General features: G+C 36.1%; 1 protein-coding gene across 2 annotated transcripts in view; it reads right to left on the minus strand.

Moving 5' to 3' along the window:
* The window catches only part of NDUFAF2 (NADH:ubiquinone oxidoreductase complex assembly factor 2), a 208,098-nt gene that overhangs the window by 63,346 nt on the left and 127,899 nt on the right, over positions 1 to 16,853 (minus strand). Inside the window, exon 2 of one of the 2 annotated variants that reach the window (XM_031003437.2) lies at positions 16,671 to 16,760. The exons of the other annotated variant lie outside the window; for it this stretch is intronic. Within the exon in view, the coding sequence (XP_030859297.1) occupies positions 16,671 to 16,760 (90 nt within the window). The remainder of the gene's footprint in view (positions 1 to 16,670; positions 16,761 to 16,853) is intronic. 2 annotated transcript variants of the gene reach the window in all.

Raw genomic sequence — 16,853 nt, forward strand, 5'->3', positions numbered from 1 at the left:
AAACTCTGTTATATGTTTTCTAAAGCTTACTGGTTTTGCATAAATTTATAAAATTCATCCATTGATATAAGAATGTAATAGAACTTAAATACTGAATGTATTATAATAAATATCGCCTAGTCTATTTACTGTCAAGGGACTTCTTTTAGCTTCATTTTCAATGACCATTTAATGAATCTTGGTTTTATACAGATACATAAACACAACTACTGAAATAAGCTTGTATATTTATAATTGTACAATAACCAGATACTTGAAATGTCCTGTTGGGATGATGAGTGATGCCACTACTATTTGTTATGCATCCTGTAAAGGTTACAGCCGGAAATGCTCAACGTGACCGCTTATTTGTAAAATCATACCCAATTTCCCAACTACTACATGCAACAAATGACCAGCTGAAGTTTGCATTAATATCAAGACATTACTTTGTTGTTTTTGTTAACTTCAAAACAGTCTGAAACTGAACCATTATCCAATTATAAATTATATAATTTTGCCACTGCTAGCGATATTTATGTGGTGAAATCTGTATCAGTCCTCATTATAATGTAAACATTGTTTGAAATGAACTTAGCAAGATAACTGGACAGTTTACACCTTATGATCCTAGCATTCTTTCATCAACATTCATTTGCATTCTCATCAGCATGTATGGGATTTTCACTGAACTTTAATGTTCCTATTAGAATATAAGCCACTATAATAAGATTAAAGGTGAGTATGCAAATTAAAGCACCCTTTAATCACTTAAAGAGACTAGAAGAATCAAGCAAGAAAATACTTCATGAAGCATACACTCTTCAAATCTCCATAGGTGCTAAAAATGGCAAGTACACCTTTAGAAGCATTGTCAATAGAGGCTAAAGTAAATGAAATACTCTATCACCAGATCCAGTAGGTAACCATTCAGAACCAAAATTACGGAAAGGTTATCAATAATCTGCATCCAAAAGATATTGCATTAGAAATATGTGCTTACTTCACTTACAGAAGAGACTGTAATAAAGCCTCATCTTTAAAAAAATGATCTTTGCTAGTTCTGAGTGCTGACACTTCATAAAGGACTATAAAAATAAGATCCACAGTTTTTACTGTGAAAATCCTTCAAAGGATATATTATGAAACAAATCATTTTCCAATTATTGACTTTTAAGGATGTCTTAGGGATATTATTAAATTAAGTTGGCATCTTTAAGTTACAAATTTTGTGGTGCTCATGGCTATTACTGTCTTTTCTCTTAATCAACTTTATTGAGGTATAATTTACAAAATACTGTGAGCCATTTCAAGTGTGCAATTCCACAACTTCTAACAAAAATATTTACAATCCTGTGATTAGCACCACAATCAACACATAGAACATTTCCATCACCTATAAAAGTTCCCCAGTCTGTTTACATGGAAACACCCACCTTATCCTACCCATAGTCCCCAGGCAATGAGTGATACTCTTAAGGTAGCCTACACAACCACCACCTCCTGGTACTCATACATTTGTATTATCTCTTCTCCTTGAGTGAGGGTAGGACCCATGACTTCTAATTATAAGAATACGGCAAAGGTGATGGGATATATGTGCTCATGTGATTACATTATATAAGATTATGGTGCTCATCTTGGCTGGAGTATTTTTCCCCCTGGCTGGCTGTAAGGAAAATGTGGCCATATTGGGAAACACCATTGGCAAGAAATTGCCAGTGACCTCTAGGACTCAGTGTGGTCTTTGGCCAACAACCAGTGAAAAAGTGAAGCTCTCAGTCTTACAACAGCAATGAACTGAATGCTGCCAACAACCACACAAGTAGGATGGTAGAGCTTTTCCTAATCAAGTCTCCAGATGAGAACCCAGCCTTGGGTTGATTACAGCTTAGTGAAACCCTTAACTAAAGAACCTAGCTAGGCTGTGCTTGGGCTCCTGATGCACAGAAACTGTAAGATAATAAATGTGTCTTATTTTAAGCTATTATTATTGTGGTAATGTTGACATACAGCAATAAAAACAAACACAATGAGCATATCAGCAGTTCATTATTTTTTATTGATGTGTAGTATTCCTTTGCATGGAAGTATGACAATTTGTTTATCCTCTCACTTGTTGGACATTTTAGTGGTTTTCAGTTTTTGGCTATTATGAATAAAGCTGCTGGGAAAATTCCGGTACAAGAATTTGGTTGGACTTATGTCTTTATGTCTCTGGGTGAATACTTAGCCATAAAATGTCCAGGTTGTAGGATAAGTGTGTATGTTTAAACTGATAAAGAACTAATAAACTGTTTTCCAAAGTAGTTGTAACATTTTATACTCTAGTCAGAAATATATGAAAGTTTCAGGTACTTTACATCTTCATGAATGTATTGTCAGTTTTGTTGGTATTATCAATTTCTAAAATATTAGTCAGTCTAGTTGTATGTAGTGGTACTTCACTGTTGTTTTAATTAGTATCCCTTGATGACTACTGATTTTATGTATTGTCTTAGTCTGCTTCGGCTGCCATAACAAACCACCACAGACTGAGTGGCTTAAACAACAGAAAGTTATTTTCTCACAGTTCTGGAGGCTGGAAGTCTGAGATCAAGATGCCAGTATAATCAGCTTCTTTCTGGGGCTTCTTCTCATGGCTTGTAGGCAGCCATCTTCTCAATGTGTACCCATATGACTTCTTTTTTTGTGCATGCTCAGGGAGAGAGTACAGCTCTCTGGTGCCTCTTCTCCTACGGGCACTAATACCATCATTAAGGCCTCACCCTCATGACCTCATCTAACTCTAATTACCTCCCAAAGGTCCCATATTTCTAAATACCACCATATTTAGAGTTAGGGCTTCAACACATGAATGGGGTAGAAGAGTGTGGGGGAACCACATTTAGTCCACACCATAAATCCTCTTTGGTAAAGTGTCTGTTTATACCTTTTGTCCATTTTAAAATTAATGTTTCTCTCACTGAGGTATGAGAGTTCTTTACATATTCTGAATACAAGTTCGATGTTAGACATGTATGGCAAATTTTTCTCCCTGTCTATGGCTTGTATTTTCCTTTGCTCTAATAAATCTGTTAAAAATAAGAATCTGTAAAACTTTGGTGAAGTCCAATTTATCATTTTTTTTTAAAGTTCGTGTTTTAGGGTCCTATTTAATAGTTTTTTGACTACTCATAATTGAAAGATTTTTGTTCATCTTTTTCTTCTAAAAGTTTATTAGTTTTAGCTTTATATTTAGGTCTGTGATAAATCCCAAGTTAAATTTCTTGGAGGATTATATAAGGTAATGTTCAAGGTTTATATTTTTTCCATATGGAAATTCAGTTATTCAACACAAGCTGTTGAAAAGAATTTTCCTTGCTATTGAAAAATCAATTGACCATATAAGTGTGAGAAAATTCCTGGATATTCAGGTTGGTTCCATTAATTGTATAATTATCCTTACATCAGTACCAAACCACCTCAATAAATGTAGATTTATATTAAGTTAAATTCTCCAATCTTGTTCTTTCTCCAAAAAAGTTTTTAGTATTCTAGGTTCTCTGTATTTTAATACAAAATTTAAAATCAGCATATCAATTCCAAAAAGGCTGTTAGTATTTTGATTGGAGGGCAATGAATTTACAGATCAATTTGAAGGGAAATAATGTCTTTTAAATATTAACTCTTCTGATCTATGAAAATTGTACATCTCTCTATTTAAGTCTTCTTTAATTTTTCTCAGCAATATTTCATATTTTTCTTTTCTTCCTTTCTTTTTTTTTAAGAGATAGGATCTTGCTGTGTCACGCAGGCTGGGGAGCTGTGGAATGATCACAGCTCACTATAACCTCAAACTTCTGGGCTCAAGTGATTCTCCCATCTCAGGCTCTTGAGTAGGCTGGAAAGACTACAGGTGCACACCACCACACCTGGCTAAAGTGCTTACTTTTTGTAGAGACAAGGTGTCGCTATGTTGCCCAGGTTGGACTGCAAGTCCTGGCCTCAAGTGATCCTCCCATTTTAGCCTTCCAAAGTACTAGGATTATAGCCATGAGCCACCTCACCCGGCTGATATTTTATGTTTTTCAATGTAAAGGTCTTGGATATATTTTTGTAAATTTATCCCTAAATCTTCAAGTTTTTAATAGTATTTGAAGTAATATAATTTAAATTTTTACTTAGAAATTGTTTGGTATTATTATGTAGACATATAATTGATTTTATATTCCCCTGTATCTTGAAAAGTTACAAAATTCACTTAATTTTTACATACTTTTTGTAGACTGTCTACACGTAATCATGTCATCTGTTTCTTATCTGTATTCATTTCATTTATTTTTATTGCTTTATTGCATTGACAAGAATTTTCAAGATGATGTGAAATGTAAATAGTCAAAGAAGATATCCTTGTCTTGTTCCCAATCTTAGGGGGAAAGTGTTCTGCCTTTCACCATTGAATGTGAGGCTAACTGTAGGTTTTTTCCCCCCCTTAATGCCCTTTATCAGGTTGAGGCGCTTCTTTTCTATTTTAAGTTTGTGGATAGTTTTTAATCATAAATGTATATTGAATTTTGTCAATTCTTTTCTGTACCAACTGGAATTAACTCATGATTTTTCTCCTTTTTGTTATTATGCTGAATATAAATGGATTTTCAAATGTTAAACCAATCTGTATTACTGGGATAAACTCCACATGGTCATGGTATACTGCCCTTTTTATATATTGCTGGATTCAGGTTGCTAATATTTTGTTAGTGATTTCTACATCTATGTTTATGTAGGATACTGGTTTGTAGTATCTCTTTATTGTTTCTGTCGGGTTGACATCAGGTTAAACAGGGTCTAATAAAATGAGTAGAGAAGTATTCCTATCTCCCACATTTCTGGAAAGAATATGTGGCCCATCCTGGTGAATGTTCCATGAGCATATGGAAAAAAATGTGCATTTTACAATTGCTCAGTGGAGTGTCCTATGTCAATTGGGTCATGTTGTCTGATGTAGCTATCTTCTATATATATCATTCTGACAACTTCTGCTTTTTGTGTGGCATTTCTAGACCACTTAAATTTACTGTACCTATTTACATAGGTTTAAATCTACAGATATTTGTATACCTATATTCATAGCAGCATTATTCACAATAATCAAAAGGGGGAAGCAACTCCAGTGTCCATCATTCGATGAATGGATAAACAACATGTGGTATCTATATACAATGGAATATTATTCAGCCCAAAAAAGGAATGAAATTCTGATATATCCTGTAACATGGATGAACCATGAAGACATTATGCTGAGGGAAATAAATCAGCCAGACATAAAAAGGTCAAATACCGTATGATTCAATTTCTATGACGTACTTAGAGTAGTCAGATTCATAGGGACAAAAAGTAGAATGGTGGTTGCCAAAGACTGGGAGAAAGGAGGAAATGGAGGGTTGTTTTTCAACGGGCATGAAGTTTCAGTTTGGGAAGATGAAAAAAGTTCTGGTGATGAATGCTGCTGATAGTTGCAAACAGTGAATGTACCTACAGCCACTGAACTGTATACTTAAAAATGGCTAAAACGGAAATTTTTATGTTATGTATACTTTACCACAATGAAAAGGGAGGATAATTTAAAAATAAAATCAATCAATGTAATAAATCATATTAACAGAATGAAAGAAAATAATCATAAAAATAATCTCAATAAATGAAGAAAATACATTTGACAAAATCCAACAGCATTCATGATAAAAATGCCCAGCAACCTAGCAATAGAAGACAGCTTTTTAATCTGACAGCAGGCATCTAAAAAACCTTACAGCTAATATCATATCTAACAGTGAAAAACTGAATGCTTTCCTGCTAAGATCAAGAACAAGGCAAAGTTGTTCACTTTTACCAGTTCTACTCATCATTATTGTGGAGGTTCCTTGCCAGTGCAGTAAGGCAAGAAAAAACAAAGGCTTACGCATGAGAACAGAAGAAACAGAAGGAAAAGATTGTTTATGCAGACAACCACAAGAAGTTTACAGTAAAGATGATACAATTGATAAGTGAGTTTAACAATGTCACTTAAAAGTACACAGTTGATATACAAAATCAATTGTATTTCTACGTATTACCAATGAACAATTTGAAATTAAAATAGAAAACAACTAGCAATAGCACCAAAAAAATCAAGAAACACTTAGGTATTAGTTTAATAAAACATGTGCAAGATCTATAGTTGAAAACTACAGGCCGGAGGGGTGGCTCACACCTGTAATCCCAGCACTTTTGAGAGGCCGAGGTGGGCAGATCACTTGAGGTCAGGATCTCAACATGGTGAAAGGATGGCCAGCATGGTCAGGATGGCCAACATGGTGAAATCCCATCTCCACTAAAAATAGAAAATTAACCAGACATGATGGTGTGTGCTTGTAATCCAGCTACTCATGAGGCTGAGGCAGGAGAATTGCTTGAACCCAGGAGGCAGAGTTTGCAGTAAGCAACAAAAATAAACAATGGGGAATGAAAACTCTATTCAATAAATGGTGCTGGGATAACTGGCTAGCCATATATAGACAAATGCAAGTTGACCCCTACCTTTCGCCATATACAAAAATGAACTCAAGATGGTTTAAAGACTTAAATGTAAGACATCAAAGTATAATATCCAGAATCTGTAAGAAACTTTAATAAATCAAAAAGAAAAAAAACAACAACATTAAAAGTGGGGAAAGGGCATGAACAAACACTTCTCAAAAGATATACACATGGCCAACAAACATGAAAAAATACTCAATATCACTAATCATCTGAGAAATGCAAATCAAAACCACAATGAGATACCATCTTACACTAGTCAGAATGGCTATTATTAAAAGTCAAAAAATAAGAGATGTTGGTGAAGTTGCAAAGAAATGGGAACACTTATACACTGTTGGTGGGACTATAAATTAGTTCAGCCTAAGTGGAAAGCAGTTTGGCGATTCTCAAAGAACTACTAATAAAAATAGAACTATCACTTGACCCAGCAATCCCATTACTGAGTATATATCCAAAGAAAAATAAATCATTCTACCATAAAGACACATGCATTCGCACGGTTATTGCAGCACTATTCACAATAGCAAAAAAGTGGAATCAACTTAGATACCCATCAATTGTAGACTGGATAAAGAAAATGTGGTACATATACACCACGGAATAGTATGCAGCCATAAGAAAGGATGAAGTTATGTCCTTTGCAGCAACATGGATGCATCAGGAGGCCATAATCCGAAGTGAATTAATGCAGAAACAGAAAACCAAATACTGTATGTTCTCCCTAATAAGTGGGAGCTAAATACTGAGTATACATCAACACAAAAATGGGAACAACAGAAACTAGGGAGGGTACCATGTTCACTATTTGGGTGACAGGTTCAGTTGAAGCCCAAACCTCAGAATCATGCAATATATCCATGTAAGAAACATGCACATGGAACTCCTGAATCTAAAATTTAAAAAAGAAAGAAAGAAAAAAGTAAAGTGTACTTGTAGGCATGGTGATGTGTGTCTGTAGTCCCAACTACTTAAGAGGCTGAGGCAGGAGGATTGCTTGAGGCCAGGAGTTTGAGACCAGCCTGAGCCACAGAGCAAGATCCCCATCTCTAAAAAATAAAGTATATATGTGCACTCTTGGCTTCTATTTCATCCCCAAGAATGATGAATTTTATTTGCACAATCTCAGTAACTTCATTACAGGTCCTTGTAGCCTAAAGCAGCAGCTCCATCAATACTTACACTCATGCACATTTTTTTTCTCCTGTGAATCATTGTTTTTATTAAGTGGGTCATTTACTGCTGAGGCTATATCTTCTCTAGTTTATCTTTGCTTTGGGGACTAACAAAAATTAAGAAGTATGGTCTTTCTGTTATAAGAGAAGACATGCTAAAAACATTTGTAACATCCATTTGGCAGTGCAGTGCCCTGCATACTTTGTCCAAATACATGTTCCTTCAGCCATGCTTTCTGCTGGCTTTCCAATAATGTATGCTGATGAAGAAATATATTTTAGTTCCTTGCCAGATTGCTTTTTATTTCTGTTAAAGTTTTTACTACAGACATTTTTATCACAACAGGAAGAACAAATAAATGATTCCCAATGGTATGTAAGTTTTTGCTTTTGCTATTAAGAAACCTCAAAAAAGATTTCAAAACATTTATCATTAAATTTAAAGAAACTTTGGAAAGTCCTGGATTGAATATGACACCAACTTTAAATATCTCTGGAAAAACTATAGAGGTTTGTCTGGGCATTTGATCTTTACATGCTCTGTTACTTGGGATAACTTCATATTATATAACTTAGTATCTCAAGACTAATCTATGCCCAAGGTGACGTTCTTCAGTTAAAGAGATTGGGGCAAATCCATGTTTTTCAAATAGTCTTCTAGATTAAGTCAAATCCTGAGACTGGGAAAAGAGTCAGTTCTGACACTTTTTTGTTGTATCCCTTGCTTGTATCATTATTACTATCCTCATTCAGTAATTTATTTTTCCAAGATGGCTATGTTATTCTTTTACAGCTTTATTGAGGTATAACTGATGTACAATAAACTGCACATATTTAAAGTGTAAAAACATTATATGGGCCCTGACTAACCAAGACAAAAATTTTGGGAAAGAAGTTGGCAGACTCAAAATGATTTATTTCAAGACTTGTTACAAAGCCTCAGTAATCAAGACAGTCAGCACTAGCAAAAAGATAAATAACTCCATGGATGGAATAGAAAATGCAGAAATAGACACATCTATAGTCAACTGATGTCTGACAAAGGTGCTAAGGCAATTCAATGGAAAAAATAGTGGTCATTTAAAAAAACGGTGCTGGAAAATTAGATTGCCATAAAAAACATGAAATTGATAAAAATGTATCATAGACTTTAATGTAAAACCCAAAACTGTAGAACCCCAAACTTCTAGAAGAAATCACAGGACAAAATATTCTTGACCTCAGGTTAGGCAAAGATTTCTTTCATACAACACTGAAACCATGATATATAAAAGAAAAAAATGATAAACTGGAATTCATTATAATTAAGAATGTATGCTCCCTGAAAGGCACTGTCAAGAGAATGAAAAGACAAGCCAATGAAAAGACAAGCCATAGACTGTGAAAAATATTTGCTAATCACATATCTGATAAAGGACTTGTATCTATGATACATAGGAAATTCTCAAAACTAATTTTTTTAATTAAAAAAATTCTGGGCAAAAAGATATAAAAGTACACCAAAGAAGATATACAGATGGCAAATAAGTTCATGAAAAGATGATCTAGGTCATTAGTCATTAGAGAAATAAAAATTAAAACCACAATGAGATATCAAAACACACCAATTAGAATGGCTCAAATGTAATGAAACTGACAACAGCAATGGCTGGAGAAGATGATGAACAACTTGAACTCTCATACACTACTAATGGGAATGCAAAATGGTAAAGCCACATTGCAAAATATCTTGGCAGTTTTTTATAAAATCAAACTTACACTTAAATACAAAATGGTACAGCCACATTGAAAAATATCTTGGCAGTTTTTTATAAAATCAAATCTATACTTAAAATAAAACCTACCAATCCTGCCCAAGGACTTATTTGAAAGAAAATTTCTGTTCACAGATTTGTACGTGAATGTGTATATGAATTAATATAGCAACTTTACTCATAATTGCTATAAAGTAGAAAGGACTCAAATGTCTTTCAACTAGTTAATGCAAAAAGATATATCAATATGACAGAATTCTAGTCAGCAATAAAAAGGAATAAACTTACTGATTCATGCAAGTACACAAACAAATCTCAAATGTATTAAGGTATGTTAAAAAAAAAAAGCTGCCTTTTGCTTCTAGTCAAGATGGAGCAACAAGGACAAATTACATAAAACAACAATCTTCAAAACAATGGACATTGAATAATGAAACACAGTGGTCTCAGAGAACGTTAAATAAACGAAGGCTGACCTCACGATCGCCCCAGTTTACTACTTTGAGTTTCGGTTGTGCCCCAGGGAGGGAATCCTGTCAAAATCCAGCAGACTATGTAAGTTAAGAAGATGGAGCTGGGAGTCTAGGGAGACCAAGGTCATGCAAGTTCACAGTTCAGAGTACCAGTTGGGTGACAGCTACATAGAGAACAAACCCTAGAGGATTGGCAGAGGGCCCCATCAAGGAAAGAAGTTCTGCAACTTGATAAACGCATCTATGAGAAAAACCTACAAACAACATATTTAATGGTGAAAGATTGAATGCTAAGGTCAGAAACAATGCAAGAATATTCTCTCTAATCTTTTCTATTCAAGTGTACTGGAGGTTCAACCAAATTGTTCTGGAAGTCCAGAGATTCTGCATTGCAATGTGAGTTTACTCGAGATACTTCTTGGGTCATGAATCATAGAGCATTAGAGATAGATAGGAGGCTTAAAGGGTTATGAACTCAGCGTTTTAATTTTATAGATGAAAAATAGGAGGCAAATGCCTTTGCCAAAATGACCAAGGTAGTAAATGACAATTGCAGAACATGGATATAACATAAGTCTTGATGCTAGAACAGGGATAGCACCATCCTGGTCTATTATTTTATGAAGCTTACTTTGAAAAATTCTTTATAAGGAGTTCCTGTGGCCTGAGAAAGACATGTTGAATAATTATGAACAATTATTAACTTAAAAGCAATAAAAGTGGGTATGACATTTTATACTGAGATATTAATTATTAACAGTGTTAATGATAGACAGGTATGGTCTAATATACCTAAAAAGTAATTTTTATCTCTCTTCTGAGGCATTAATCTTCTATTTTAATGAGTACATGTGATAAGTAAAGCTTAACTGGATCAGGGCCTTTCTGCCTCCTCCAACTATATTCTGCTTTGTATGTATTTTAGGGTTCTCATAAAAAATGTTTATTACTGTTAACACGAAACAAGCTTAAACTTACCAAAAAACAACAAAAATAACAAAAATGAAAGATAAATACAACAATCTGAATTACAGAGAGACAAATATGAGAGCCTCTACATAAGAACTACAAATAATGCCATGAATTAAACTTACAAGGTTCACTGAAACTTTATAACATTGCCCAGTAGTTAGTACTATACTATCTCCCACAGCTGAATCTTGTCCAAGAATCTCCTATTTTTTTTTTTTTTCTTGTGAGACGGGGTCTCACTCTGTCACCCAGACTGGAGTGCAGTGGCGTGATCTCAGCTCACTGCAACCTCTGCCTCTCAGGCTTAAGCAATCCTTCCACCTCAGCCCCCTGAATAGCTAGGAATACCAGTGTGTGCCATCACACTTGGCTAATTTTTTGTATTTTTGGTAGAGACGGGGTTTCACATGTTGTACAGGCTGGTCTAGAACTCCTGGACTCAAGTGACCTGCTTGCCTCAGTCCCCAAAGTGCTGGGATTACAGGTGTGAGCCACTGCACCTGATCAAATCTTCTATATGTTTGAAAAAAATTGGCCTGGTCTACTGTTCCATGTCTTTCTTCTTAAAACAGACTATTTTCAGCAAGTCAGCAGACTCCCCAAAATGCCTTTTCCTTAAACATACTTACATAACATACTTTCAGTTTGAAATGCATTCATTCAACAAATGTTGACTGAGCTTATATTTACTTAATATAAACTATTGAGCTAGGCCCTGAGAATACAAAAATGAATAAGGTAAGGATCCTATTCTAAAAAATCTTCCAGTTTAGGGCGGAGGATGCAGATAAGTAAACAAGGAACCCGCTATAGTGTGTTAAATGTCATGATTGGAGGAGGTCCAAAGTGAGATAAAAACAAAAAAAAGGAACATCTCACCTATCACTGGGGGTGAGGGGCCAGGTCAGAAAAAGCTTACAAAGGGAAGTAATGTCTACTCCAAAACTTGAGTAATAAATAGGAGTTAGCCAAGTTATAAATGATGTAGGCAGTATAATATAATATTGAGTAAAAATTTGGAAGCAGATAATTTGGGTTCAAATCTGGGTTCTAGTTGCTATTGATACTTAGGAACTTACTTAAATCACTCTTCTTCATTAGTAAGAATTAGAAGAGAATTTACACAATTTCTCATTACCACATCTACCCATCTACCTGCATATATGCTCACAGACTCTTTTTCTGCTATCACTATTGATGAATTTTCCAAGCTTTTGCTCAAAGGTCAACTCTTCCACCTGTTTACTAGGTCCTGCCTCATCTTGTCTTCTCAAGGACTTCCTCTTTCCGGCAATTCTTCTTTCTGACTGGATCTTTCCCATCACTATTACAAAATTCTCTTCTGTCTTTAAAACAAAAGAAAATATTTCTTGACTCCATTTTCCTCTCCAAGTACTGCTTCTTCATTCTCCTTTTCTTTACAGATAAACTCCTCATAAACACTGTCTATTCTCAGACTCTCCAAATTCTCTCTTGCTATACTTCTTTTTCTATCATGCATTTGCTCCTAGCACTCTACAGAACTATTTTTGTCAGACGTCCCTGTTCTTAAAGCAGAGTTAATTTTCAGACCTCATTTGACATTTTGATTACTTCTTCCTCCTTGATATTTGGCTTCTAGTACATGACACTTTTTTTTTCTCCTACGTTTCTGGCAGCTCCTTTTTTGGTCTCCATTGTCTCTAACTAAACTTTGGAGCAGCCTAAGGGTCAATGTTTGAATTTCTCATTTTGTATTTACACTCATTCTGTGTGTGATCTCTTCAGTCTCATTGCTTTATACACCATTTATTTGCTGACAACTCCCAAATTTTATCTCCAGTACAGATATGTCCACTAAGTTCTTGGCTCATACACAATTTAACATCTCTACTTGGATGTCTAATAGGCATCTCAAACTTAGCGTGTCCAAAATTGATTTCATTTTTCCACCCCTAACTTGCTCCTTTCACTGCACTCCTTTAACTGCACATGTCAGTTAACAGCAACTCCTTTTTCCAGGTGAGGCCAAAACAGCTTAAGAGTAATCACTGTCTGCTTTCCTCTCATGCTCCACATCCAATATGTCATCAAATCCTGTTGGTCCTACTTTTACCATAGATCCGGAATGCAACTTCTTCTTTCCACTCCCACTGTTACTCTGGCCCAAGTCACAATTAATCTCTTGCCTAAATTATTACAAGAGCTTCCTGTCTCCATATTTTGCCTATGTTCCCCTAAGTCTATTTGCAATGCAGCAGCCATAGTGATCCTGTTAAATATACCTCAGAACATATGACTACTCTTTTCAAAACCCTACAATGGCTTCCAGTCTCACAGTAAAAGCCAGAGTCTTTAAAATGGCCTATAAGGCCCCCCAGATTCACAATCCTATTAACTCTCTAACCTTATCTATTAATTTCTCTCTCATTCTATCCCAATCACACTGGCTTCCTTGCTGTTCTTCAAACATCTGAGCATGTTCCTGCCTCAGGGCTTTTGTACTTGCTCTCCAGTAATGCTCTTCAGCTAGTTAGCTGCATGACTAGCTCCTTCTGTTTTTATTCAGAAGTCATTTCAGTAAAGCCTTTTCTGAACACTATTTAAAACTGCAAAACGGCCGGGCGCGGTGGCTCACGCCTGTAATCCCAGCACTCTGGGAGGCAGAGGCGGGCAGATCACGAGGTCAGGAGATGGCGACCATCCTGGCTAACATGGTGAAACCCTCTCTCTACTAAAAATACAAAAACAAAATTAGCCGGGCATGGTGGCGGGCACCTGTAGTCCCAGCTACTCAGGAGGCTGAGGCGGGAGAATGGCGTGAACTTGGGAGGTGGAGCCTGCAGTGAGCCAAGATCGTGCCACTGCACTCCAGCCTGGGCAAAGAGCGAGACTCCGTCTTAAAAAACAAACAAAAAAACTGCAAAACCTTCCCCAACACTCCCTATGCCCTTTCCCTGCTTTATTTTCTGTGGCCATTAACATACAATATAGTCTAGTTATTTATCTGGTGTATTGTCTTTCTCCCACCCTAGAAAATAAGCTCTATGAATGTAGAGGTCCTAAACAGATACCTACTAAATAAACGAAGAAAAAGGGCACATTGTTTAATCTACACTGTGGGAGAATATGCAACTTGCAGGTCCCAGTAAAATTGACAAATACAATATTCATCTGAACCTGAAAATACTTAATTTACTTTTTCATGGTGCTGAGTTATTATTTTTCACATTTAATTGATGTGTACCACCATAAAAATAATTTTTGTTTAGTGTTTGATTGATACATTTGTTTTAAACATATGTCCCATGGGAGAGTTATGCCAAATTACTAGATCAGGACAGCCATAAAAAGATTAGAACTTCATTCAAACTCTCTGAAAGTCTCAAAGGCTGAAAAATGAGTCATTACGTACTCATTTATTTATAACATTTCTATAAACATCTTAATTCTATACTATTATTGGAAAAAATGATAAAAACAAACTCATTCTAAGAAGGTGCATGCATTATCCAAGAATTGTAAATATAGTTTATAACACTGGAGAGTCTGCTAAAATAAGAAAGCTCAATTACCCCTCCTAGAAGTTGCCAATTTATATTCTGTATTTCTTCAAAAAACCTTTGGTATCTACTTATTTTTATGGGTTTTTTTTCCTCATAGTTCTAGTAGTAAGCAGAAATGGAAAAATATTTTTACTGAAATGATGTTTACATTCACATGCTGGCATAAAAGTAACATAATGCCTATAGCTACCACACGTAAGGTATCATGCTATGCCAACCAAGAAGCAATGAGTCTACTGTTTACCCACGTATGAAGCTATATAACCCAGGTAAATTAACTAACCTTTTTAGGCCTTAGGTGCTCCATCTATTAAATGGGTGATATGGTTTGGTTCTGTGTCCCTACTCGAATCTCATTTCTAATTGTAATCCCCTTGTGTCGAAGGAGGGAGGTGACTAGATCATGGGGGCGGTTTCCCCATGCTGTTCTTGTGAAGTGAGTGAGTTCTCATGAGATCTGATGGCTTTATAAGTATTTGGAAGTTCCTCCTTCATTATTCTCTCTCCCGCTGCCACGCAAAGAAGGTGCTTGCCTCCCCTTCGCCTTCTGCCATGATTGTAAATTTCCTGAGGCCTCCCCAGCTATGCGGAACCGTGAGTCAATTAAACCTTTTTCCTTTATAAATTACCCAGTTTCAGATATTTCTTTTCTTTTCTTTTCTTTTTTGAGACGGAGTTTCGCTCTTGTTGCCCAAGCCAGAGTGCAATGGCGCAATCTCAGCTCACTGCAACCTCTGCCTCCCAGGTTCAAGCGATTCTCCTGCCTCAGCCTCCCGAGTAGCTGGGATTACAGGCCTGTGCCACCACGCCTGGCTAATTTTTTGAATTTTTTGTTATTTTCTGAGATGGAGTCTCACTCTGTCAACAGGCTGGAGTGCAGTGGCGTGATCTTGGCTCACTGCAACCTCTGCCCCCCGGGTTCAAGTGATTCCCCTGCCTCAGCCTCCCGAGTAGCTGGGACTACAGGCACGTGCCACCATGCCCAGCTAATTTTTGTATTTTTAGTAGAGACGGGGTTTCACCATGTTGGCCAGGATGATCTTAATCTCTTGACCTCATGATCCACCCGCCTTGGCCTCCCAAAGTGCTGGGATTACAGGCATGAGTCACCACACCTGGCCTAATTTTTTATATTTTCAGTAGAAATGGGGTTTCACCATGTTAGCCAGGCTGGTCTTGAACTCCTGGCCTCAGATGATCCGCCCACTTCGACCTCCCAAAGTGCTGGGATTACAGACGTGAGCCACCACTCTTGGCCTCAGGTATTCAATACATATTGATTAACTACCTACTAGGTGCCTTACAATGTGCCAGGCACTATGCTAGGAACTGGTAAGCAAAAAACGGAAATACATAACATGGTTATGAGGTGCCATTTTGAACTCAGTCTTGCAGATGAACTTCATTCAGAGAGAAACTGAACTGGGAACCAGAAAGCTGTTGGGAAACTAGGAAATATTCTCTCTATGTACTTCTCATTGTGAACTAGTTTCCGTTTTCTTCTCAGTAAATCAGCTTTTTCTGCAATATTAGCTTTTCTAAAATCAATTAGCTTTTTATGCAATAAAACTTTGATGGTAGACTGAAGGTGACCACTTACAAGCTACTAAGTTCATATGTTACTGTTAGAGCCACACTGAGAGACCAACTGCTGCTGTTTGTCTCCCTTTGATCTTTTATTTTAACTTCAAAGTCTTAGGAAAGGGATCGAGCATCCATCCTTGTCTTAACAGGCAGTCAGTTATCATAGAGTTATTGTGAGTTGAAAAAATACTCCAAATGGTATCTACAGCAAGTATTATGCATAATTTATAAAAGAAAAAACTAAAAGTTTAAGTTACTTTGCAAGTTCATGTGTGTAATGAGTGCCAGAAACAGGATTCAAATCCTAGGATTGTGCAAGTGCTGGGTCACTACATGAAAGTGAGTGCCTGCTTAAGTTTTGCATCTTAGGATTTTGGCTTGCCTCACCTTAGTCCCAGCTCTGATAATGCTTAATAGTTCTTTTTGCTATACATGCATCTGCTTACTAAAATTCAGCACCTTCACAACTTTCAAAGAAATGCAATGTTAAAAAAAACAAAGTTTCAAACATTCAGACACTAAAACTTTTTTGCAAAGAGAAACAGTATATAATTATATATGCTCTTATTGAATTTGTATATTGTTATACAACTTACCTCCCATGAGATTCTACTAAAAGCAGAAACTTACCTTCCCATTCTGTTGGAATATCCCCTGCTTCATAGTCTACTTCTTTTTTATTTGCTGCTTCTACAATTCTTTTCTCTCGAATAGTTTGTCCTATAAGACAAAAGTCATTAATACATTTTTAAATGAACCTATGATACAGTAGTTCTACAATTAATCTTTTAATATTGCATAACCCCTTATATA

Source organism: Gorilla gorilla, chromosome 19 (genome assembly GCF_029281585.2).
Source record: "Gorilla gorilla gorilla isolate KB3781 chromosome 19, NHGRI_mGorGor1-v2.1_pri, whole genome shotgun sequence".
Classification (NCBI taxonomy): domain Eukaryota; kingdom Metazoa; phylum Chordata; class Mammalia; order Primates; family Hominidae; genus Gorilla; species Gorilla gorilla.